This window comes from Ischnura elegans, chromosome 6 (genome assembly GCF_921293095.1).
Source record: "Ischnura elegans chromosome 6, ioIscEleg1.1, whole genome shotgun sequence".
Classification (NCBI taxonomy): Eukaryota; Metazoa; Arthropoda; class Insecta; order Odonata; family Coenagrionidae; genus Ischnura; species Ischnura elegans.
In genome coordinates, this window is record NC_060251.1 from 68,962,528 (window position 1) to 68,989,811 (window position 27,284).

The 27,284-nt window shown below is 36.8% G+C and overlaps 1 protein-coding gene across 1 annotated transcript; it reads right to left on the minus strand.

The window, feature by feature from the left end:
- Positions 1 to 1,596: 1,596 nt before the first annotated feature.
- Positions 1,597 to 13,075, minus strand: LOC124160962 (rhodopsin-like). Its single transcript, XM_046537096.1, has 9 exons — positions 12,862 to 13,075; positions 11,470 to 11,576; positions 10,377 to 10,615; positions 9,463 to 9,569; positions 6,736 to 6,842; positions 5,627 to 5,774; positions 5,395 to 5,505; positions 5,020 to 5,186; positions 1,597 to 2,015 (listed from the first exon to the last, which is right to left on the minus strand). The coding sequence occupies exons 2-9, from the start codon at positions 11,574 to 11,576 to the stop codon at positions 1,892 to 1,894; spliced, it is 1,110 nt and encodes a 369-aa protein (XP_046393052.1). The 5' UTR covers positions 12,862 to 13,075; the 3' UTR covers positions 1,597 to 1,891.
- Between the last annotated feature and the right edge of the window lie 14,209 nt (positions 13,076 to 27,284).

Here is a 27,284-nt window from a genome sequence, read left to right on the forward strand (position 1 = left end):
TTGTTGGAAAAAAACATGAGGATAAGGGTGTAGTATCCTTCAGCGAAAAAGCCCGCTGCAGGAAAACGCCCACTCAAGGAGGTGGGCGTGAAAAACCTGCGAAAACCTACTGTGTGAAAGCTAAAGTCGTGTTATTTGTAAAATACAGCATATTCAATGAGGTACAAAGTATCCACAAGTATTACTAATGTAATTAAGATATAAAATATAACATATGTATACAAGCATTCAGTGATAAATTTCTTGTTGGGGTATTCGTTCGCACGTTTTTGGTCTACGGGCGTTCGGACGCGTATAACGATCGATGTTGTGGAGCTGGGTATAAGCTGATCCCGTGCTCGGTATACGGAAATCGTTTTTTCCATTATTGGCTGTTACATATGAGTATGCCATCGTCATACCTGCATTGTTTCTTTACCTAAACATCCTGCCATATGACCATGAATTCCAAGTTTCCCTCTTATCTGAGTACTATCCTTCCCGAGCAACGCCGGGTGGCCTGCCCTAGTTTTGTCTAAATTTCAAACCCTTAGTTTTTTGGGGAGTGAACATATGTGATCATAAGGTTTAACACCATCGTTTTCTGTGGGTGCCTAACTTAATTGAATTTTTCGTCAATAAATTCTGAAAATTCATTCTTTACGTAGTCCCTGTAAATTGATTTAGTCTTTGAAGTTGGACCGAAAAACTTGAATAAACCTATGATTGAATAGCAATATCGATGAAGTCTTCAGATGTAACCTGTATTGCTAGGAATAAATGAATTATCAGCTCTTTAGTATTCGTATGTTCTGTTTAAAATTATTTTCGTAAGATGGGATATCTGTGCACTGTCTCTTATTTACGTGTGATATGAAGCATCTCCATGCTGGCCATCTTTGTCTAACGTTCTATAGCAGACTCAAATTAGCATTTTGGTAACAGTTGAGTAGTTACTGAGGACATGGTATTAGGCTCGAGTACATAATTGCGTTTAAATCATTTTACGGAAACGGTATCCATAATTTAAGCCATGCCAATGTGCTATGGGAGGCGTATAAATGCAGGGTATATTTCTCTTAATAAATTAGCTCTCGGATTATTTGCGTCGATTGCTCGACAAAGTTCGTTATTCGGTACGTATTTGGCTATAGGCTCTATTTTTCAGGAATTTTTCATTGCCTGGGGGTTAATTTTTCTGCAAACCAAGTGATTTAAGAGATGGATGCCATATCCACGTGATTTAGATATAGATGTAGAAGTTAAATATATACCATTTTTATCTTCTTATTTTGGTATTCGCAGAAGCGTATGTTATTATTTTTCTTTTTTTATAATGTCTCGAACAGGTTTTAAATCTGCTATGGGTTTAGATAGTATTTATCTAGGTATGCAATTAGCGATATATACAGGAGTTTATTGCTACAATTCCTACAGTATCCTTTATTATAAATTCAATATAGGGAATATGCATTTTCCGTTGCTATTCAGGATTTATCACCATTTTCAGCAAGTGAAGCTATATTTTTGGAGAATGGCATTTTTCTTGTAAGGAAAAATAGGTAGGAGTTGACTAAAGGTTATTGAGAAGTCATAGTCATGAAATAATAGCTCATGTTACGGTTTGCTAGTAAATTTTTATTGATGTTGACGTAATCAACATATTTTTTATTGCTTCATTATCCTTTCTCTGAGTCAATGCGTCCAATGCAGCTCTTCAGCATTCGTAGTGAGAGAGGCATGGTCTGCAGTCGATGTTCCTGTCGGTGATGTTTTTTTTTTGTATTTTTTCACAATTTATGTTGCGTTTTAATGTGGTGTCGGTAGCTTCGTAGCGGTGCATCTTAGGAGTCGATTGCGTTGGCTGGAGGGTCCAATGGATATGTTCCAAGGACTAGAAGGTTGTGCCTTCTTAGGCCTTCTCCTCAGTGGCGGTGCCGCTGGAGGCGTTGTCAGCTGGTGGGGCTGGCTGCTCGTCACCTCCGCAAACCAGGAATGGAAGCTTCTCGTTGAGGGCTGCCCTGTACTTGGGGTGGCTGTTTTGGGAGGAATTAGAAAAAAATGTTTCAGTGCATTGTTACCGTCAATGAAGCATATTTTTATAACGCTTTTATAAACTCGCTTTGTTGTTTTTCGTCTTCTCCCGGTCAAATCTTTCAACTCAATTTTAAACCACTCCCGATTAGCTATCAAGTTTAAATTTTCAATATGACTCAGAACCAGATGACAATGCACTATTATGTCACTTTCATTATGATTTTAACTTTATCTCGATTCATATTTAGATTTTAAAATTAAATGTAGATGTTAGCTCTAAAAAAGGCAACCAAAATCCGATGGCGGCGCTGCGATCATTTAAAGGAATGAGAATGATAAAGAGTCATTACAACAAATTTGTTAGTATCATAACATAATGAAATTACGAAATACAGCTAACTACATTTCGTTGTACATGAAGCAATTTATTTAGAGACTGTCAGGCTCATAGAGAATTTACGATATTCTTTTTGGTTCGCGATGAAAACATGGTTTTTTTATAGAAAATATTTTTATGATAAAATTACGATTCGTCGATAAGTTTAGAATATTTTCAGAGTATTTTAAAATTAATATCAAAGGGTCATCGTGTAATTTACTGGATCATTCAAATATGCATAAATTAATATTTTCTAAATAGGATGTTTCACGTAAAGTATGAATGATGTCATGGACATGTACTCGTTGAAAGAATAATAATTCATGTGTCGCTTTCACGTCTGCAGAATAAGTGAATTCCATCTTTTTTTCATATGCCCTGGAATGATAAATGGACCAAGTATTAAATGGACGTAGTTAAAATATAAGGTCACAGTAATCAGCAATTACCGCTACAACCAGCTTTAAACAGCGCTTACCGCTGGAGATAGATGTTTATGTTAATTAAGCTATGAAAGAACGGAAATTTGGAAAGGTTACGAAGCTAGGTAGTTCAATTAAAGTCCTCAGGCTGAGGCTTTCTTGATTATTCTCTCCCAATAAGCCCCAGGAAATACTCGAAAAGGATATTAATAGAAGGGGAGAACTCTTTGGCGTCACTGATGAGCGCTTTACTTTTTGGGTACTAGTATAAAGGAGTGTGTTGCATAGGAAAATCTCAGAGGTTTTATTAATTGAGGTGCGATGTTCTTTGCTTTTGTTCTAAAAAAATGTGGGGGTTGCTTCCGCTACTTCGAAAAACTAACTGTACGAAAAATTAAAATTATTTTGGAAAACCAGTGAATTTTGTAAACAACCTTTCACCGGCATGGTAGAGATTGCGAACTTGTGTTGATAGATGAGCATTGAACAATTAATTCAATATCCCATTGAAAAATTTTTGGCATTCCAAGACATATATTTTTAATTTTGCAATTGAAAGATTGCTTGCTGCGCTAGAATTTATGGATTTATAATCGTGAATATTTATTGAACAAGTTTAAAGATCAATGGCTGGCTTAAGATTAAAAAAAGTCAATATTCGTATTTGTATCGCAAAAAATGAAACTAAGTCTCTTTAGCATCCCCAATACATAGAGTTTTTTCCGTCATTAATGAAATAATAATCCGATGATTGCTCGTGCCGAACGTATTATTCATGCAGAAGTGACCTTAATTAAGAAATTTCTGTTCAATTGGAAATTAAATGTCAAAATAAGTTGATCATGGCGGCATCAGCATGTTAGGCATCAAAGTCAAGTTTTATTTTCTTGTCACAAAAATTATAGGAATTTTTCGGAAGCCCTGCTCTCGGAAAAACATGCATTAGCAATCATCTATTGAAAATGTATTGGATTGAAAATTTTATTCGATGAGCATTGCATTATACGTTCATTATAGAACATCATACGCTAACTCTTAACGAAATACAGTGCTACGTCGAAGTCTCGTGGCCCTCGATTGAATTTTTATCCTAGATACACGGGCGCTTGAACAAGTGTTAGCAAAATACTTGTTCATACGTGGCAAGCTTTCTCTCTCTCGCACTTTCTATCATTGCTTTGTACCCAACATTCATTTCATGTGACCTGTTTTATCTTTCATCAGTCTGTCTACTGTCTGTTGCATTTTATTTGGAAATATTATATATTCTTTTAGCTATCATCCCAGTGATCCTCGTACCAACTCTACCATTGTATGTGAAACTGAAACTTTTTCAGAGGCCAGAATGAAATGGTTTAGATGGTGTTTAATGAGTTGAGGATAAGCAAGGAAGTGACTCAAACATCCTAAATGCAATATACTAATATCGTTAGTCTAATCAAACAAGATTTCAAATGTGCCATGCATTTAATTATGTCCTTAAATAGAATCATGCACAAAATATGACCCTGCATGACAGACATTGAGTTTATCGTAGTAAAATACGATCTGTGACACCAAATTTAGCACAATCACTGTCAGTTTTAGCTGCAAAGCAGTTCTGTTTGACTTGCTTTCACCAGATGCCTTACTGGGTCGCCTGCTGGTTTTCGCATTTCCTCATAACTAATTATTGTAATTAGAATTTTGAAAATATTAATAATCCATGCAAGTTGCTTTCATTTTAACCGGTAAGTAATCGGATAAATCATAATTTTCGCAAAAAAAGGTCTATCAAGGGTCTACTCAGTGAATGACGGCGTTTTATCCAGGTGTTTAAAGTTTATTTTGGGATAAAATAAGAAAAAATTAATGAAGCTATTTTATTGCGAAGAATAAGTATTATTTGCGCTTGGAGTGGTTATGAAGAGCTCCTTATCCGCACTCGAAGTATTGCCAACTTCCAATGATTCGGAAGCTCTGTATCCTCTTCTTTTTGCAATTATTGCTCGTCTTTATTTTTTGTAATTTTATGCGTATTTTTCATCATATAATTTTGTTTTATTTGTAAGTAATTCCCCTCAGAAATTCGCATTAAAATGTTGATGGCTGATTTGTTGCCTCCTAGTATTTGCAATTCGTGAATCGACTGAAAATTTAGTAGATTTAAATATTGTGAGTCCGATTGTTGCTGAAACTTCAATAGCTCCAAACTTTTCTCACCTGATACCGTAGACAATTGGGTTGTAGACGGCGTTAGCCTTGGCGAAGAGAGATCCCCAGATGGTCACGAGTGGGCTGATGGTCATGGTTTCGAAGATTCCGGAGAAGTTGATGATGAGGTATGGAGTCCAAGCCATGAACCACAGGGAGATGGTCATCAGGGCAATCTAAGAATTGAAGATTTTATATCAAATCTAGTTGTATTATTGGCTATAAGAGGCTGACATTACGTGATCGCTATTTTCCTTTTGAGCGAATCTACTAATAAAATAGCCAAAAATAATGCTCGACATATTTTCAAGCATCAAAAGACATAAAACAAGTATTTATTCAAGAGAATGAAGTTTTTAAAGTATGAGATTATTTTAGTATTACCTTGGCCAGCTTGCATTCGGCGCTGGTGTTCTGTGCCTCGGCAGATCGCAGAGAAGCCACATTCATCTTCTTGGCCTGTTCCCTCATCTGCTTCTCGTGAGCAGCGACAGCCTGGAAAAGGATGAGTTTTTTTCAAGGATGTGGTTGCGTGGATCATTTCTATATCCCTAATTGTAGCTTAAGCAAAATGACGTATTTATTCTTTGTTATATCATCATGTATTTATTATTACCTGGACGATGAAGGTGTAAGAGTAGATGATGACGAAGAGTGGCAGCCAGTAGCAGAAAACTGAGTAGACAAGGATGTAGCTCTTGTGGAACCAGTCCTTGGTCAGGTAGTCAGTTCCGCAGGCGGTCATGTTACCCTCTGGGACATACCTGCGTAAGAATCGCATATTGTTAAACCTCGAATGAAGGAAAATGGGGTAGTTTGGTTAAACCTCAGGATTACATTGCATTGGAGTAACGATCATCTAGTAATAGAAAAAAATCAAGTTATTCATGGAATTGTCCTGTAATCAGTGAAACAGTGTTCCAGTAAGCGTTTTGAAATGCGTAAGAATTGCAAACTGTCAAATTTCTTTGCGTGAGTGAAAGTGGTAAATTGGGTAAAAACTATGGATTACTGCAAATAGCCATCATATGGTTTTAGAAGCAATCATGTCACTTCTCACGAATTCAGCGGATAGTATCAGATGGTAAGTATGAGTGCTGGGAAGTGTCTCGTATTCATCTTTGCGTTATATCTACTCAGAGAGTACATTTTTGAGCGAATGTTGCTTGAGGTATCTCTTTGTTTAGCCTGGCTGGTTACTTCTCTGGAGGGTATAGTCAATTACCGTAATGTGCCTTATAGTACTGTCGGATAGGTTAAAGTGGTCAATGTTTATGTGAAATATGAATAGAAATGAAAAGAGAGACTCCAGAATACTCTTGAATTATCTTTTATCAAGCGTGAAGAATATTTTATTCTCTTAGTTTCATCACAGCTGATTGGAAAGTAGGGATGTGGCACGTTTTTTCCCGTCTTTAGTTTTACACCCAATAGTTTGTCTTTTATCTCCTTCCACTTCATTTTATTTTCTGAATATCGTCTATTTATTTTTATTATCGTCTATTTATTAGGATTGTGAAACTTTCATTTTACATTGTTCCCTTAAATAGTGCTAAAATTATGAAAATCTTTTGACGAACTACTCTTTTCATTGCGCAATTTAGCATCAGAAGTTAATGATGAGCTAGACTCGTCATTTCAGCGCAAGAGGTTAATGGATGAAATCGGCTCCAAGTCAGGGATTGGTGTCACATAGAGCGTTCTATCTGGTTTAGGATGGCTTACCTGTTCCAGCCGATCATTGGGAAGATGGTCCAGATGGCAGCGTGGGCCCAGACAAGGAAGATCCATAGGAGAGCCTTCTTAATCGTCAATGGCTTTCCAGACAGACCCTGAAACAATTAGGAATGCGGGTTTGAAGTAGCGTTAATGGACAGCTTTGAAACACAAGCATTCATATGGTCAAACACATGCATTCATATGGTCCGTAATGACTGATTTTTGGGAATTTTTTTCTCAGAACTTTGTCAAAACGAGATCCATTCAAGTTCTTAGGCCTCCAATTTTTTTCTTCAGGCTGTAGAGAAATTGAAATTTGTGTACTGTTGTAGAATAAAAATGCACTCTTTATCAATACGTGACGGAGATGGTTTCTTTTTATGAGAGATAGAACTTTTTCGGTAACGTCGAGAATGAGAACTATTTTAATCACTTAAAAATGAAATGAAAACGTTTACCTTACTCCAACAGCGTCCCATCATTCGTTTTCTGCATTTTCGTGGTATGAAACCAATTGAAATTCATCAAAAGTTGAAGGGAACATGTGGTGATGGAGTTACCCTAGTGACTTTTACTTTTTCCAATAATGAAAGACACACTCCTTGACTGCACATTCAGCAGTCGTGCTGCTATTGCTTCAGCGATTTTTCAGTGATCGAAAGAGACTCCTAAAGAAGCTTTGCCGCAATGTTGTGAAAAATATATACGTCTGCAGGGAGATTAGGCATAGAGGAAATATCTCCAGTTCCATTGCTTTCGGGTCAGTAGTTAGATGGGAAAAATGTTGGAGGCCTTATACCTCCCAAGATTGCACCTCTTATATCTATGTTACTCGTCAAATCCACCACATCGTTTTGAGCTATCGTCGTACTTAAATATTGTCTCTATGATGAAGATTTTAAACTTATTCCTTGTTTCACGTTTCATTCAAAGAGTATCTGACAATGACAGAAATATAGAAAATTATGAGCTAGTTTGATGTTAGATGTTTGTATTCCTAATGATTTTTTTCAGAAATAATGAAAGGTATACGCTAACTGAAACTAGGACGAAAGACTAGGTTTTAGGAATTAACATGAAAAAATAATAGTTGATATTCTCCCGGCGAACGAATTCAAACAACCCGGTGCGAAGTATTCTTCCGTCTAGATGTTTCAGTGAAAGGCTATTTCATTGCCGAGTCAGGATCTGACGGACTTGAATAATCGACTTTTTGCATTTACCGAATTTTTTCTGGATTAACGGAAGCATTAAAGGAGGAATTTTGTATATTTTCCACAATTTTCAGAATTTGGCTCCTTGCTCTTCTGAAGTGGAATGCTTTACATTGTTTCCCTATAGTATTATTTCTACAGTCCCTATGGTAGGTGGTAAAAATAGATTATACCTTTGGAGAGGGGTTAAGATCAATATAGGATCAGGTCAAGTAATTATGAAGGAAACCCCCTGATATTTTATGTCGAATATATTTCAACTTTATTATTTCTACAGTCCCTATGGTAGGTGGTAAAAATAGATTATATCTTTGGAGAGGGGTTAAGATCAATATAGGGTCAGGTCAAGTAATTATGAAGGACACCCCCTGATATTTTATGTCGAAGCATATTTCAAATTTATAAAAATAAGATAGTACGATAATGATAATATTTTGATAGAAAGTATTACTATAGCCTCTACCTGCGAAAGGTTATACGGCTCAAATTTTGCGACAAGACTCAGTTGAGGTAAGAAAACTATTTTTCTTCGGCTCGCTTCTTACCCTTCAGAAGAGCTGCTTCCAAGTGTTAGTACGCCTTACATCATCAGGGAAAACCAGCAATGCATGCCGCAGCCATGCTTATTTTTATAATATTGTGATTGATTTTTTCTTTAATTTCCTCAAATTAATTAATAAATCTAAGCATCCTTCGTTGGCTGAGGTATGTGCATGTGGTTCGACCGAGAGCTTGCGCTATTCATTGCAATAATATATTTGTGTCAGCATTGGCTCACTATCTACTTTAGGAAACTGAGGTATATATTTCATGTTACATTTTTTGGAATGAGGCCGTAGGACTTAGGAATTGAACAGGGAAGTTCAATTAGGCAATGGATGACTGTTGGGATAGTTCATAATATGCTGCATGCAACTCTACTTTTCCCGGAATACCTTTAAAAATTCCTCATTATGTGGGGGCGCCTTCGGTTCCCCTCTTAGTCTCAGAGTTAGCCTCGGAGTCGGTCGTAATGTCTAATGGAATGGCCTAATAGTATGTATAGCATGGACGAGATTAAGAGAATTATCTTTTGTACCAGTCGCCTTAAAATCGATATCCAGTCTCTAATGACGAGGGGAAATTGAAAAAAATTAATATGTGAAAGAGTTAATGGAGAATTTTACCCGGACGGAAACCAGGTAATTATTTTCTGGAAGGTTACTCGGGATTCCCACCGGGTCAGGTTCTCCATCACGTCCGACGTTTCGATGAATGTGTCGTCCATCGTCATCAGGGCATGATGACGTTGCCCCGGTGACTTTCGATAAATGAGACGAGAATGATGCCATGATGACGATGGACGACTCGTTCATCGATACGTCGGCCGTGATAGAGTACCTGACCCGGTGGACAACCCGAGTAACCTTCCACGATACAATACGACGAGAAAGCATACGATCATTCTTCAGGTAAAAATTAAGCGATATTATTTAAATAGATTGATGGGAATAGTTTTCCGTGATGTTCATTGTCTCACCTTGACGATGACGTTGTACCTGTCCATGGCAATGGTCACCATGGTCCAGATGGAGGTGCATCCGAAGAGCGAGCCAGCGAAAGCATAGAGCTCGCACATCAGAGGCCCTGGAAAGAGAAGATAATGGGAAAAAATCAGTCATAATACTCCTTTAGCTTTAACAGCATTTTGGTAGTCTTGAAATTTACGTAATTCATTTTTAGAGTAATTCCCATTTAAAATGAAACCAATATTTAATGTAAAAATAAGATGGAATATCACTGTTCATATCGAAAGAGAGCACCTGGCCATATTTTGGAGAATTTATTTGCGACAAACTTTTCCGAACTCAGCTCTAAAATTAACTCAATTTTCCAGGTTATTGAATACAGATGAAAAGTTAATCAAGTTTTTTTTTCCTGAGAGAGGTTTACCTTACATTCCTCATTATATATTCAAGTAAATGTCATGACGAAATGTTGATAGCTTAAAAGCAATTTTTGAGATATATATTCCTAGTATATATATTCCTTTTTTCCTCATTTTCCTTATTTCCCAAATCACGACGTGCATTTACGTGCAATAGTGAATTTGTTTTAAAAGATATTAACAGTAATCCTCTTTTTTGCAGAATTTCTTAAAAATACATGTTTCATATTAATTTAAAATCAATTTTCATGTATAATTAGATCAAGATACTTTTTCTGTATGATTTTTATTAAAGTTATAAGAGCTGGTAAACTTCTATTAGAATATCGAGTGTTCAAGCACTCAATAGCGCTAAGATCGACATATCTGTGAACGTAATCTTATTTTAGCTTGTGAAATTAAAGCGTGGAAAGTATATATGATTATCTTTATATTTCTTTAATGATTTTAAGGGATGAACTTGGCATTTGCCGCTTAGTATTGTGAGCTTCGTATCGTAAACTCACCGAAGACCCACGTCTCATGCATGCAGTTGATCAGCATGAATGGGCACATGACAACCATCATGAAGAAGTCGGAGAAGGCAAGATTGACGACCAGCAAGTTGGATGGAGTTCGGAGGGACTTGGTGGTGGAGAAGATGTAGATGACAACACCATTTCCGCACCAAGAGACGACTCCAAGGCACCCAATGACGAATCCTAAGATGCCGTGCCACAGAGGGTTCATAGGAGGGAACTGGTACCTGAATAATTGAAGGTATATTAAAAGTTATTGGTATTTGTATTACACATTTTCAAACTCTTGGGTTAAAATTTACGATCATTGTTTTTAAACGTGGAATCAATCAATGCTGGGATCATAAATCTACCAATTTCCGTGAGTGAGTGCATTATAATTTTACTTATTTCCGCTTCCGAATAGTAATTGCTAGGAACCGAGTACTAATTATTAGGAAAAATCAGTGTTGTGAATTCATTTAGAAAATTTTATATCGTTACCGATCGGCAGTTGACGCTGATTAATGCAGATTGAAAAGTGGGATTAGGTTTCAAATTTATAATGAAATTTCCCCAGTCGAGTGAAAGACTTGTATGAAAATTTTCCAAAAACTTATATAAGGGTTTTTCATTTTTATAGATTCTTTGATTTTTTAGGGAGAATTTGGCATTTAAATTTTTGCATGGATTTATTTGGCTGAACACCTGGATACCAGCAGAAATGAAAATATTTAAGAGTCATTGCAACTGTTCCGTTGTTATTTCTTTTACTATGGAAAATTGCCATTTTTTGTTGTTGAATTTAGTCAGGATTCTAGTGCTCCCATATTCATTTTTATGCAAATTGTAGATGCATGTATGTGTTATTGACACTGCATGCGATGCAAAAGCATTTTGGCGAGGTAAGAAACTTATTGTTTTTAGCAATAAAAATTTTTAAATTGTAATTATCAATGGAAGAATAGAAATGGATGCAGACTCGTAGGAGGACGTGGATATTATGCCTTCACCAGATTGTCCACGCTTCTTTTTTGTGTTGAAATAAATGGAATTTTAGATGGTGAAATGCATCCCACAAATATGATGGAAAGGTTCTTACCAGTGTGGGTCAATGAGGTGGGTCATTTCGGGGAGGACCATATCGACTACAGTCTTGTTGCTGCCCCACTGGGCGGCTGCCATTGGTTCACCCATTGCGAGTGCCATCTTGAATTTGGGATAAGAAGAAATCATGGTTAGCTTTAATTGAAAAATAAATTAAACATGAGTATGCATTGAATAATCATCACGAAGCTCAAAACATATCCACCCTTTTTATGGTTTAGGTTTCAAAAAAATTTATTTTCTTTCAAATTCAGGTGATTTAAAGCTTGGTACTTTTTAAGGAATAATCATTCCATTGAAAAGAAGCCGGAACAGCAAAATAATCAGTCCTTTTTCAACTATTACTATGAGTTACTTGGTATTACTGTTTTTATTTTGAAAAATTGGGCACAGATTTTGTCACAAATTTATTAAGAATTAATTTGAATGCATTTTTATATAGATTGCCCTTTGATGGACGAAAAAAATAATTATAAAGTGATAATACGAATATGAATAATGTTTAAAATCAGAAATATGTCAACAATACAAATAAGACGGTAATTACGAATTATGTAACTCTCTGATCCTCCTTTTCGTTAATTTTTCCCGTTATATTTCATTTAGTAATGAGATATCTATTCATTATTCAGGCTTAACCAAAAGTGATATAGCCCTAGGCTGTGTTATTTCTAGTGATTTATTAATTTATCCCCATGTACCAATGCCTTATGTATTTTATATTCCATTCGATCCATTCGAGTAATTCGATCAACGTTACTAATTTTTAGGAAGTAAGTCGCGTAAGTAATGAGGTCATGGCATCATCGTCATTATATTTGACTCAAATTTCCATCGATCTGTAGAGCAACCCTTGATTCAATTTTTACAAATGATATGTTTATATATGAATTATGTAGACAAATAGCATACGTGATTATTGTATACCATTGTTTTTATCATATTAATTTTTGATCGTTATTTTTTTACCGTAATTGTGCATGGAAATATTGTGTTATCGACAGAATAATTAAATGTTTTTGTCACTTATTTATCTAGAAAAAACCGTCATTCACTAAGAATCTCTGCTTAAAAACTACGAAAGGTATTTCATTTTAACAACTCCATGTAAATATTCACAGTCGTAGTTGCGCTCAATTTATCACTGTGGTTCCACAATTATCTGCGATATGTTAATCTTAGTCCTATTGCTTGTAGAATGTATTTTAGGCACAGCAGGAAAAACATTGCCTCAAACGATTAATTATTCTTTGTAAGCAAAAGTTTTCCCCCATCTGCACGATTATCCTCCTAATTTTCTGTTACAGTTATCTCCAAACGTGATAGATCACCGAATTATCCATGAAAACCGTTAAAGAGAAAGTGTATCCACTTGTAATTGGCTTACGTCGAAATTTGAAACGAGAAAGGTCCCGGTTGGTCAGGAGATCAAGAGAGGCTGAGAGCTATGCAAATGGCGAGTCAACTGCCACCTTTCGGAGATGCTTCACTTGCCGTCTTGAGGATTTTCTTTTTTACACTTGAAGCTCCGTCGGGCTGGCTGCTGGACTCCCAAGTAGAACTTCCCAAGGCTCGTCCAAGACTCTCTGACGAAGCAAGAGTCCCTTCACCACAAGTATATATAGGCAAACGGGGGGAACCCTGTTTTTTCTCCGATCCTCACCCCTTTTTTCCCTTTCCTGTCGACCTTCCCCTTTTAACGAACTTCTCCACGCGCCGGTGGCGAGAAGCCTCTGAAATCATTGCCAAGGCAGGGCGGAAGGCAGCCTCCTCCCGGCTGCATCACCGGATGCAACCGCCAGACGTGAAAATATGTCTCGGGTCTGCGTATTACATCACATGCTTCTTCCTTAAAACTTTCCCAGTGTGTGTCGTTATAGCTAAAAACTTTTGGGATATTTCACTGTTTGGGTAGCGACATTACTCTTTGGGCGATCCCAGCGTTTCCCTTTAGATGCTTGTCGCTTTTGTGATCCTGGTCGTTTCCACAAGCGACCTGAATCGGCCAGAAGGACTATAGTATACATATAGAAAAGGGGATATCTTTTTGTCTGTTCGCTATGATTTTCCATACGGCTGGATAGATTACAGTCAAAATTAGTACATATGTGCATCTCACGCTCTCTAACCCCATAGTGCTACTTTTGGTTGCGTCCGACGAGTCATTTGCATAATTTTCTCATTAAAATTTGTTACGTCAATTCATACTTCTATGGTTGGTTATCCTATCGGGTAGGCATCGGGTATTTTCCTCGCTCAAAGGGAAAACATAAATCAAAGGATACTTACCTAGTACTCTCGGTGCAAACGTTTTTGCTGGGATATGAGTTCACAAGACGTTTTTGGTCTAATCACTTCGGTCACTGCTGTGGAGCGGAATATAAGCTGATCCCGTGCGCTTTGTATGGTAATCGTGTTTTCCATTGTTTGCGGTTCTGTGTGCCTAAAAATGCTGCTATGTGAGTATGAATTCCAAGTTTCCCGCTTCTCTGGCTACTACTGGGTACGCAGGGTGGCATGCTTGTAGATAATAAGGACTGCTAGTACATAATAAGTCGGCCGAAAAATTGGACCGAGATATCCCAATAGTTTTCCTCTATAGTGCACCACCTACTTGATTATCGTACCGGGAACGTATTAATGACAGTATGAAATATGCGTGAATATGTCTCGAGTTTCATACCGATTGAGGTTTTCCATCTTTCCTTCTACGATTCACTATGACTCCTTCCAACGTTTCTCTTAAATTCCGAAATCGCTGGAGACGATGATCGTGTCATTTGTCGAAACGTTGGAAGTAGTAATGGCAAACCTCACCAGGTGCGCAACCTGATAAATCTTTACATTAGCATCAGACATTACTTCAGTATGAAATACATTATGGTAACGTCGGTCCCTGAGAAGATCAATTGTGAATCAGGGCTGGTCAGTACTTACTTCAAATATTTTAAAATGCGTATTTGAAATACATTTGTAATTTGTATTTGGTATTTTAAATACAAAGCCCTGCATTTATTTAGTATCATGCATTTTAAATACAGATTTTTGTTATTTTTTATTCTAAAATGTAAAATAAATTTGTAAAATTCTTTTAAAGTAGTTGTGATAACACTTCTGTAACATTATGCTTCAGAGATCACTTCGTTTTCGTTAGAATCGTTTCCTTTATGTTCGCAGCTATCCATAACGTACCAGGACAGGTTATATTTTTTTATATCTCTTAGTTTACATACAAATGTATTTTGAATTTTGAAAGGTATTTAAAATACTATTTTGTAGTTTGTTTCTCAAGTATCCAAGTCAAAGGCATTTTGTATTTTGAATTTCAAATACATTTAGAGCGGTGTTTTGAAAGCTCCAAGTGTATTAATGAGATTCACTGCCGGTTCTTAAGTGATTTTATTTCTAAATACTTCCCCTGCATTTGAAGGTACTTGAACATCAATATTTTACGCATGAAATACTTTAACTCCAGTGGTGCAACCTGTATTTTTCATTATAAATCCAAGATGTGTATTGATTAGCTTAAACAAATCTTTGTTACTTATGATTAGAGTAATTGGTATTCGCTGAGGGAATAAGAGTTTGCAAAATATTTTGTCCTGCTAAATCGGAAAAAAACTAATCACAATTTGAGGACCCTAAATAATATGGTATCAATGCACTTAAGTAAGGACTGTTACTGAAGTGTTTGCCTCCTAAATAGTAAGTAAATTTTTATTAATGCTTTATGTACTAGAATATATTATATATTTGGAAATCTTTTAAGATAGTATTATGCATTTGGAATCAAGGGTATTGCATATAATTTCAACTCAATTCGTGTTCCAGTAATACGTTGTCAATCATTTCCCGTTCTTCTATAATCATAATTGATGTATTTTCGTATGAAATCGTTTTAGGCTTAACGTGGAGTAAATGCAATTCATACATGATAAAATATGGACAGCAAATGGTAATGAAGGTAAAATAGAGTCTCAAAATTATGGTAGACAGTGAGTTACATTTAAAAGTGTGGAAATCACCGTTTGTTGTTTATAATTTTATCATACGTATATCCTGTGTTCCAAAGCAAACTTAAAAATTCGAAATGCAAAAAAATCATCATATTCATATTTTTCTGTTTTAAATGCTTTTAAATGCTTGTGGTGGATTAAAGCCAGACAGAGTCGAAAGTTTAGTTAAATTGAATGAATCGAGAACTTGCTGCCGGAATGCTGATTTATTTCATCAATGGCCGCCGTTCTCAAGGTTTAAGACGCCCAAGGTTGCTTGAAGTGCTTCCTCTCAAGATTCGCGTGAAAGTTGCAAAACGTATCAGTAAGAGAAGCGCAGGCATGCAGCCTACAGACGTTGGATGTGGAAGTAACATCGAAGGAAAGGAAATACTGCATTAGGGTTAGAGTCAAACTGGATCTCGCGGGAGCTGTTTTCAGGCTTCTAGGTTAGGTTTCACGAGTCTGACATCTGTAAATAGTACTTTCCTACTATCCTCTTACGGATTTTACAAACGTCTTGTATACCGATTGTTTTCATACTCGCCGAAAATCGTCTTAAAGTTGTAAGTTAACTTGTAATAAGTACCAATCACTTAAAAACGAGGTCGATTTCTTGGACGGCATCCATGGCAATGAATGCGATAGCATGAGAGTAAATGTCATTTGTTTTTGCCGTAAAACTTAAGCTATTACGTAAATATATAAATATGAATTCCAGATGCAATTAGAATATATGGAGTACGATTGTCATGCTAATAAAACTTTTGTAAGCGCTTTAAATGTCCGAACAATCGCTAATGTCCATGACAATAATTTTTCTAGAAGTGTCGTAGATGTAATTTTTGCAGTTATTTTGTTGTACGAATATTACGTGGCACAATTATTTTATTGTAAAATGAAAGATCTGCAACAATAACAGGGTAGACGAGCTAATACCATGCTTTAGGGTGTATTGAAATGTTGAAATAACTTGAAAATTTGTTTTGAAATTTATTGAAGTTCCTCGTAAAGATTATTAGGAGTAAAATACCCTCTCGGTAGTTATGTTACATATAAACGACTCGAAAGTAACAATTAATGGTGAAAAATAACGGCCTTTGTCACCCAAATCTAATTCAAGTTGACGATAATTAGCTAACATTTATTAAAGGATGTAGGCAATCCTCTTTACTGTAAAAGCGTGCCTATTGCATAGTGTGTAGGATATTTTTTTGAGTAGTTTATGTCGTAACATCTATGTCGTGGCATCCGCTAGCGAGGAACTGAGGACGAAAGCATAAGATCAAAAATTGGGGTCACCACCTTCTAAAAAAATATCGCGAAATATTTACTTTAGTGTGATAAAAGGAATAGGTAAGTAAAACTCATATAATGGTATTTTTTTGTATCATCTCCAGGCTAAAAAATTAATTTTGACTGTATCATAATGTTGATTAGAGTTTTGTCACAGAATTTCAAGGTTTGATTGGGTTTTCCTCATAATACTGATGAAACGCGAAAAAATAGCGAAGATAAAGAAGCGTATTGCGGTAAAGTATCATCAATTTGATTGGAATACTTACAACAATATGATTTCAAAGTTATGAAAACAGAGAGATTACTATAAAATGAACGAAAAAGTGTCACCATAATCAAAATAAATGAGATGGCGTCGTTGAAATGGAATTAAAAAATAATGAAGCTTTGTCAAAATTCCATTCTTGGAGGATTACCTTTGAAATATGGTGAGCAAGGAATGTGTTCAGACCAGAGGTGCGGGTACCTGTGTGCGATATAATTTCTCCTCTTCATACGTCTTCGGATATTGACCGTGGGGGGAATCACAGTTTTAAAGTCTAAGTGAAACCCTCGTGCCTCCAAAATCAAAATCCTCGAAATGCCAGGTGGTTCAGGGAAAGAATTTTCCCCCTATTCAGGACGTGTGAAATTAGCAAGACTGAATGTCCAAGTTAGCGATGAGCTTAACCCTCACATTTCGAAACCAACCCTCGGGTTGTACCAGTGAACGAGTCAATAATTTCCAGAAGGCCTTTTTTTAATAGGGATACCGTTTTCCTCTGCGTTTTTACCCGATAATACTAATACCTCATACTCAAAGGAAATAAATATGGTGCGAAAATTCCACAGAGAAAAAAACCATTCGCCTTCTCTGAGATTCGAACCCGTATCTCCCGATTTCTCTGTGAAATTTTTACACTGTACAAATTCGTTTATTTGTGAATGAAAATTTTCCTGAAGGCCTATTTGAAGCATTCACATGGTAATAACTCCTGCTATTGTGCGCTTAAATCAAACATTTTATTACTCATAGCTCTTCCGATACAATGAGCGTCTTAACAGTGTTTTATCATAATGAGTTTCACATCAGTCGAAGCGAAACATGCATTCCAGCAGTACTGAACATTTTTCGTATGCCTACAGAAGTTTTGCAATATTAAACGGTACAAATGCGGATTTTATAATGCAATTTCCTGAAAATATAATAAGGAAAATCTATTTTTCGTAACCGTCAGTCGATGAAGTATGATTAGATGTGCTTGTGTGGTAAAAATTCGAAAATTTGGTTGACGAAAATATTATGTACTGTATTTCCCTTTGGGGGAATCCTTTAATTAGGTAAGTGAGTAAGGGATTGGGAGGAGTAAGAGAGTGTGGGTCAAGCTGATTCTCGTACAATATCACGTGAGGGAGACGAGGGGTCCTGGCAAATATCACGTAATTGTTTTCCGCATGAAACGGAGTGAAATTGTGAGAAAACTGGGTTGAATTCAGCAAAACGTCTTTCTCTATAAAAATAATTAAACATAATCAACGCAATGAAGAATAAATTAACGTATTTACACTGAAAATACGCGTTTTGAACAATCTTACGTGAGATTAGTGGGAGGGATCAAAACAAATCTCACGATATCTCATTAAGGGGGGGTCCAAAAATTGCCAATTTAGCCTCATATATTTCGTGGAGGCCCCTAATTGTATTCTGAAATGCTATCCTTGGCTAAAAGGGATCGTCTAAAAATCGCATTGAAATAAGATGCATAAGATCGTGGCGTCCTTCGAGGCAAAATTCGACAAAGATAGCATGAAAGTTATTAGTGATTACTCTGCAAATATTTTCAAAAATCAATTGAAGTCAAACGATTATTTCAGAAAATTTAAAAATAATCTATAAAGGAAGTCAAGGAAAAAAAGGATCCTTTCAATGCATTAAGCAATATTCCAGTCAATTACTACTCTATTATTGTATCAATATTAGTCTTATCTTATTCTTAATACTATATGTTAGTTAAGACTAGTATTTAAGATTTCTAAGATAGTAGTATAGAATCACATTTTATACTTTTTCTTGCGGAAAAAATTACGTGATACTTGCCAGAACTCCTTTCCGTCACGTGAGATTAGGTAAGAATCGGCTTGACTCCTTCACCCCCTAAAAGGGTAGGGTGGTCCAAAAATCGCCAAAATCACCTCACGTAAATGACGGACGCCATTTTCAGCTTCCTTAGCATTTAAATAAAATTAATATTAATTAAAAAGAAGGCTAAAATTATTTACCGCCGCAATATTCAGGAGTTACTTGATTTCGCTAAGTCTGAATAAGGATTTGAAACGAGATTATAACGGAGAAGATACTAACGGTGTGTAAACGTGAAGGGGCGGGGAAGGAATAGGTAAGTAAATGGGTAGTAAGGAAGTTGGGCGACCACAATCTTTATCAACTAGGAGGCGAGACCTGAGAGTGAATATAAGTAAAAGAGATTTCTCGGTTCCTGAGAATGCATCGTCCCTCCGACCTTTCCATGCCTGGTAACAAGGGGACTGCATAGAAAAGGCCCAATTCCATCTCATAGAAGGCTGTTTTCTGTTGCCACTTCGGTCGAATTTTAATCGGCTCTCAAAAATTGTCCGCGGCGCGGTGATGAGTGCAATGCGATCCAATTTTCTTCCAATATTTTGTGGTATGGTGTTTGTAATTGTGAGAAATAGCATTGAAGAGTTATGAATTTCATACATCACATTTATCTATTTATTTATATGAATTACCTCCGAAAACAGCACATTGTGGCCTTTACATCAGGAGTTTAAACAATCAACAACAGACGATCACACACACCCATGTTATGGAAGGGGAAACCTATCCAGGCGGGAACCGAACCCGCGACCTTCGGTATGGTAGGCGAGGACTTACCCCGCCGCTACCGAGGCCGACATGATCATATATGTAAATTTCGGTTGAAACCCCTCGTTATACCATAGTTTCCCGTGAAACTCAGATAAATTTGTTCCTTAGCGACGCGAATGGCGACTTCTGTCAACCCATTCAAATGCGCTGTGCATGACAACACATTTAGAGACCGACTTTAGGAATGAGGATCCGCTTCTGTAATATTTGTACCTGGTAAGATCGCTGATTGGCTATCCCCGGTAAAGGCGTTGTGCAATTTATGGCTATGGATTTTTTTAAAATTTCGATTATAAATTTTCTTCTCATGAAATGGAACATTTATGAAGTCAGGAGGTAAAAAGGCTTAATCATCATTATCTCTTTCTAAGCATATCATTAAGTATTGCTTATGTGGTTTACCCTGATGGTTAGACCACAGGAGTATATGGCGCGCGTCTACCCATATTTATTGGAGTTACCAAGGACAGAATTTTGACGTTTAGGAATTTTTTCTGAGAATCTGTTACGAGAGTCTGTATCTCAGCATTTTTGTACTGCTAGAGTAGTGAGAAGATTGAAATTATACATTATCCTTTTATAGATCTCAAATCCTCATAGCACTCACTCCATTATCGTAAGGTCCACATAAAATATTTAGGAGCACCATTGGAACTAATTTCGGACTCATTTAAAAGCTTATTGCCAGCCTCCACATAATTTTACGGTGTTTTAGCTTATCTGGCATTGTATTTTTTATTTTTTTATTTCGTTTATTCAATCTTTCTCTTTCTAATGCCGTCTGTTTTTCTGTTAAAGGCGCCCGTATTTTGCCCACGCGGGGTAAATAGGTACTATGCTCATTGCTCATATAGAATGATAATTTTGGCGAAATGATCAAGAATGAGAGTTAACTCTAAATCTGAAACAAATTCAATGTACAGATTTAAGATTGTTGTTAAAATTGAAAATTTACTGAGTAATACTGAATTGAATGAATTAAGTATTAAACTGTATAACTTTAGAAATATACAATTCTCTGTAGCATTTGAGATGGTTCCAAAATAAATTGCAGAATTTTAACGGTTTCATCGTAGTGGTCCATGCTTAAATAATTAAAATCTATTGCTCATCAACTGATTTGGGAATCCTTGTCTTATTTATTGGAGTTCAAGTAAGACTATGTTTTAAGGATGCGTCAATTCGGGTTTATAAATCCAGCATTATCCGCAATTTTCATCTGTGCTGATCTACCGTGGAAAATTCATTACTAATACACATGATCTAAATAAAAGGTAGGTACCATTGCGTTTTAGAGATATTTAGTACTAATTTATCGTGAAAAATTGGCAATGGATCATGGCAATTTAGATTAATAGTGATTATGCAAGACCGCCAGTGCTGTGCGAACAGCAGGTAGTATAGTAGGAGAGGATATTTGTTCCGGCTGAAAAAGTGTGTAAATAGGCCAAGCCAATTGAATGTAGAATTGTTGAGCAGATGTTTTTGGGTCATTGTAAGCTTTGTCCCTGCTATGACTTCACCAGCGAATACCATTCTATACAGCTATCAAGTGCCAAGTGAATGGGCGGTTCCACCCATGCCATGGGAAAACATGTGGCGATGCGCATTGCTAGTGGAAGTACCGAGCACTTCATGTCTTCCCTCAAGCAAGAGCACAGTGAAACTCCAGTCATCGGATATAGTTTTCATGGTTTTAGCGCAGCGGATGCAGTCGATATGGTCCATAAGCTTTGCATTTGGTGTTTACATCTTTCAAAAGGCGCACATTAGGTAAGCAAACGCTACAGCATCGCACTGTTTACATTAATCTTTATGTAAGATCTCTGTGCGTACTTTCTAAAAGTATTTTATCTTATCACAGCAGTAATAGCCGATGGATATTCATTAACTCTGGAGCTTCTTCTAATGATGACCATATCAACACCAGAGGAATAAATTCTACCCTGAAAGGTATGCAAAAAATGTAATGTAAATATTGTGTAATGCATACACATTATGCTTTCGTTACTCATTGAATTACAAAATTTTAGTCTTTTTCTTCTCCAAAATTAAAATGCAATTTTTGCGAAATTGAAAAAGCGACGGATACTTACTCAAACATAAATTAAGATATAAGTTTAGTTTGAGAGATGAGGCCAGAGCTCATCCTTGACTAAGCCACATGCGTATGAAATTCAAGTATTCCTTGTGCAGTTCCCTGCCATGGACCTTTTCGCTCTTCAATGAGTTTTTGGGGTTGAGCTATGGCTTTATCCGGCATGGTTGTTATTAACTCTTGAGTATCCATGGAAAAATGGGGTTGTCTAGGTAAAGCTTATCATTGATTTTGAGGAGAAAGTCAAAAGTTTTTTTTTGTAGATACTATGTGATTGGAGTCTACTCTTATTTATGTCAAGTAAGAGACCGTTTCAATTGGACCTTAATGATAACTTTAGCGCGTATTTTATCTTTTGACCGAAGATGTGACGTGTACCATGTAAATGAGGAGTCAATCTTTATTTGGACTACATATTATCGGCACAGTCTTTCTACCTAAATGACCTATAAGCAGAATTGCGCGTTTCTCTCTACGATGGTTAAGTTCCAAGTTCCTTAGTTCATTAAATAGTATTTATAACGAGTAAATCAATCTTGATTTAACTTCAAGGCAATTTCTTTAGTTTTACCGCGGAAAGTATGTATTTCATTTTGAATTATTATTGTTCATGGAATAGAAATACCTTTTTAATTATCTAAATCGTCATTTCAATATATTTTGCGAAATTATATTCTTGAATTCCGATAAGTGCGAGAATTCGGCAATAAATCCAAGTTTGATGCCAAGCTTTTTCAATGTATGGCTTCTGGGGTGGATGCTGTATTGGTGTTTACAGCGCATTGAGATTACATTAAGTTTGCTTCAGACTTAGCGCAATGTAGTGGATTGGGGCAAATGCGATTGTGAAAGGGAATTGGGAAAGGAAAAGTAAATAAGAGAAGAGAAGAAGGACAATGGTGAGAATAATACTGTGTAATAGCCATTTTGCTGTCTTAGATGTGTGACTTGTTTTTGACTAACTTTTGGCCCCTGAATTAAAAAATAACCTGTTTTTGTCTATCACGTCAACTTTTTAAGGCAAGTACAGGATACTCCCTCTTTCTGTCTCATGCGTCGCAAAAATTTGCAAATAAAGGAAAGCAAAGGGAAATCTCACCATATATACTGTGAAGAATGGAGAAGGTGAAGTGGACAGAGAGGAGGAGAAACGACGAAGTGCTGGACATGGTGGGTGAGGAGAGGCAGCTTCTGGATGAAATACGGAGGAGACAGAAAATATGAATGGAGGGAAAGTTAAACTTAGAGGGGAGGGGATGTTGAAAACGGTGTTAGAGGGTAAAATGTTAGGTTAAAGGGGGAGGGGAAGGAAGAGAATAGGATTTTTAGATAGATTAAAAGGGTGTAGGCCTTACTGTGAATTGAAGAAAGAAGTGCTGGAATGAAAGGGAGGCTCCCAGATTATTCTTCAGTACTCCACGGAAACCTACCTTAATTGGTAGAATACTATTCCATTAATACAGTCCATACAGGAAACGTAATTATTAAAAGGCATGGTTTACCGATGTGCGCGAATCGACAAAAAAATCCGTGTAAACAGCTCGCACAACACCAAAGCTCCACCAAGAAGAAAGTCTCACTATGGTATCTCCTGCATAACTACACTGCCATGCACCTGTCAGTGGTCTCCTACGGCATCAGCCTCCGGCGTCAGTCTAATACAGCTTATGTCAGACAAATGGAGAGAAATAATACTTCCTGTGATCGACGCTTAATGTAGCCGAGAGAGAAAACTAACTGCAGTTTTGAAATCGTCACACCTGTTTTTGCATAAAGTAGCTAAAAAATTAAAGTCAACAGAAAATGTGTTCAAAATTGTTCCCCAGCGTAGTAAGAGGGAATTACCCTACCCAGAGTCAATTATTCTTAAATGGCTCCTGCATCTGGTGTAATTTTATTTTGCCAATATTAGGAGACCTAAGAATTATTTCAGGATTGGAAAGTCATGGTAAGCCCCCTCAAAAATCCTCTATGCTCGAAGACGAGCGAGAAGATCTATCGGTGTAGCTGGGAGTTCTTTTTTACTCGCGGGTGTTATCGAAATATTTTCTGAGTCGTCCTGAGGCTGGCGGAAGGCCAAGTTTCAAAAATTTTGACAAAGAGAATGTGGAGAGGATTTCATTATAAGTTTGTAACCTCAATGTATTCAAGATGCTAATAAATATGTTTAATGTTATCATTTTAATATTTGAGATATTTCCATTATCTTCCGTATTTGGTTTCATCTGTTTGGTTGGCCTAGAATTTCAAATCGGTTTTCAATGGTCGCAAGTTAATTTTATGCATTTACGGTTTAGCTAGAAGTTCTGCATTACGTGCGGAAAAATGGTATTGTTTTTCGATTCGTCCTAGGTTTGCTGAAGGGGCGAACTTTTGGCAGTGATGTGAGATCTTCATCCGCCTGGAATATTGCATTCCACCTCAATAGGCATGTGGAAAGGGACACCAGCAGCTAACTTGGAAGATATATCAAGGTTTACGATGTGGCTGTTTTGTGTTGGACTTAATTTTTATTGAATTCATTCTGGGTCGGTCTAAGGTATTTAAAAGTCCTCGGCTAGGGCTCATGACGGGCCCCTCCTTAGCGGGGGATGCCGGGGTCCTCCCCAGAATATTTCAGGAAATTTCATGGATTTTGATGGATTTGAAAATGGATTTTGACGCTATTCTAGCTAGATAAAAGTTTATGAAATTCTACAATTTCGTAATAAAAATGCTTCTGAAAAGTGAGCATTCCATAGCTTATAAAATTCAAAAATGTATTATGCTTCCATCATCTACTTAGAGAATTTTGTATTTGAAATTGTACTGAAATCTAAAATACTTCAAAAATATTTTCGAATAACCCTTTCAAAAAAGCATCAGGTACTTTTTTTATCTTCTGACGACTTTATTTATTTTTATATCATATTTTTTCTGAGTTTACTGTAAATAAAGAAACTAATGAAAACGCATTACTTTATAATTGCAAACAACTTTGGTTCTAGTAATCTCAGTCTTTTTTAGTATACGCTTCACGATAGACTCGAGCGTTGCGGAGGGCCCTCGGTGATCGCCGACCAGCTGACCTGGCCAGACCGCCCTTGACTCCATTTATGTTTCGCGCGAAGGCGAGTTATTATTGCTATTCGTTGTGCCATCCTAAGAAAATTTACTCCGCATTGCTCAGAAATATATCTGTTGCTCACTCAAACAATCTAAGCCTACCACGTAGCCTCAAAGTCCCCATCGGCTCTCAGTCTAATTCTTGTAAAATCTGTACAGCTTTCTCTGTTCGCTCGTTGCAGGTTTTGTCGCATCGCGCAGCTTTTATTTGTGATTCATTTATTTCACGGATCAAATCTTTCTAACCCGGAATTTACATGTATTCTTGGTGGACTAGCGAGTGTGAAGTAGCTTAGCAGGAAGCTTAGCTTCTTCAGGGCGTGTCTACAAATATTTCATTATAGTGTTCCAAATCATAGGTTTGAAATTATCGTAACTCCCTGACATTTTACTTCGTCTCACACCTTTATGTTACCTGCAACCACTGCATATGCATGGTTATAGTTGAACGACTAATCCGCAAGAACTGTGCTACCTCCATTTGATGAAATTCGAGCCTTTTTAAAAAACGTGGCTTAACTCTGGAGATCAAAGCTGGGTAATAGTCTTCACTTATCTAGTGATATAAGACAGCATCGTACCAAATAAAATTTTCAAGAGCTGAGGTCGGATGATACGAAATGGACTATGGTGGCTAACTGCGCTTTTTCCTCTTTTATCCTGAAGCTGAATAAAACAAGCAAAGTACGATATGTTGGTTGTCATTGGTGACGGAAATACATATTATCTTATCAAAAACCATTGTGCGCGTGCCCTGGCGTGTTTATACCGTGCTCTCCACTGCAACTTATTATTAGATAATAGAGTCATTGACTCCTCAAATCGCCTGCATTGCATTGTAATTTGTTTTCGTTTTGGTTAAATGTAAATACTTGCTTTTAATCGTAAAGTTAGTTCTTATCAGCATGATCTAATGATGTAACCATAGCGTTAAATACTTTAAAGACGGGAATTAAAACAGCGGGGATAGTAATAAAAGAAGCCAAAATTGTAAGAAAGGTAATGGTAAGTTTTAGCTAATGGTAATAAACTGTGATATGAGCAGTCCGATTAATTGATTTGGGCAGGGAGGCGTACTTGAGTTAGATCGTGCGAGAACTGTCAGCACCTACTCATATTTCTTGACTTTGACTATTTGCGTGAAATTGCTAAAATCATTGCTCCTGCTCATGTAATTCAGTTTTTGATTTAGCGAATAACTAATTCATGGTCAAAATGTAAAATGTTGAAGCTTCATGCCTTTTCTCAGTCTGTTTTGGTGCCAATCTGGAACCTTAATTATTTTTCTCTGGTTCTAAATTTCTCTTGCATAAACATGACCAACTAAATTAGGAATAAGGAGTAAAATTATATTGTTTTCCTATGGTTTTCTTCCTTATTTGATTTTCATATTAAACAGGAGATTAATCTTATTCGAGTTCGATTAATCAATAGATAAACTCCTCATAATGTTGAAACAATCTCTCCTAATCGCCTTTGTGTTCAGGGGCGCCGACTTATAAAAGATATTGGGGGGCCCATATCGGAGGTCTTGCCCCGGGAAGAGGTTATATTCAAAGTGTGTCGCAGCACCGAAACACTAGCATGATTCACATCACTTGATTCAGTTAACCTACTTAACCTTATAATTATTTGTTTCAACACACATTGTTGAATTTATTTTAAAAGGTAACTACCGTCAAACATGGGAAATAAAAATTACCAATATATTTTTGTGATTTCACAAAGCATAATATAACTTAATTATTTTCTTGAATTATTGAGGGGGCTCCGCCCCCCCAAAAGAATCTTTGAGGGGGCTCGGGCCCCCTCAGGCCCCATGGAGTCGGCGCCACTGTTTGTATTCAACGGTGTTCGGCGAGATGTTGTGGAACATAATGATACAATGATAAATGAAGAGCAAACTTAGTGCATGTCCACAGTAATTTTATTTGGTACGACGCGTTTCAGCGACCTTACTTCGCTATCATCATGTACAAAATCATTGTACCTGATGATAGCGAAGTAAGGCCACTGTTTGTGTTTGAATTACTTGTTTCTCCGTGGATTTCATTGGTATAAGAATTTCCTTATAATAGCTACCAGGTACTAATCGGTTATCGCTGAACATTTTTATAAGGTGTGCGCACTCAATGCCACCGTACTTAAGTTATAAGTACAATGTTCTGACTGAAGACTGGAGGAGTGAGACAGAGATGAAGATAAGAAAAGTAATTGGAAAGGTAGCATTTAATACGAAGAGAGAGGCATTCTGTAGCAGCATGAACTTAGGGCTGAGAAAGGGAATGGTAAAATGCTAAGTGTGGAGTGCTGTGTTATACGAATGTGAAACATGGATCTTGGGAAGATGAGATGAGGAAAGGATGAATGGTTTTGGCTTGTGGGTGTGGAGAAGGCTGGAGAGAGAGAAGTGGGTGGATAAAGGA

Coding starts and splice junctions, on each gene's coding strand:
- LOC124160962 (XM_046537096.1), bottom strand. CDS start 11,576: ATGGCACTCGCAATGGGTGAACCAATGGCAGCCGCCCAGTGGGGCAGC. Junction 9,570..10,376: donor GCATGAGACGTGGGTCTTCG/GTGAGTTTACGA, acceptor TTCTCTTTCCAG/GGCCTCTGATGTGCGAGCTC. Junction 5,775..6,735: donor CCAATGATCGGCTGGAACAG/GTAAGCCATCCT, acceptor ATTCTTACGCAG/GTATGTCCCAGAGGGTAACA.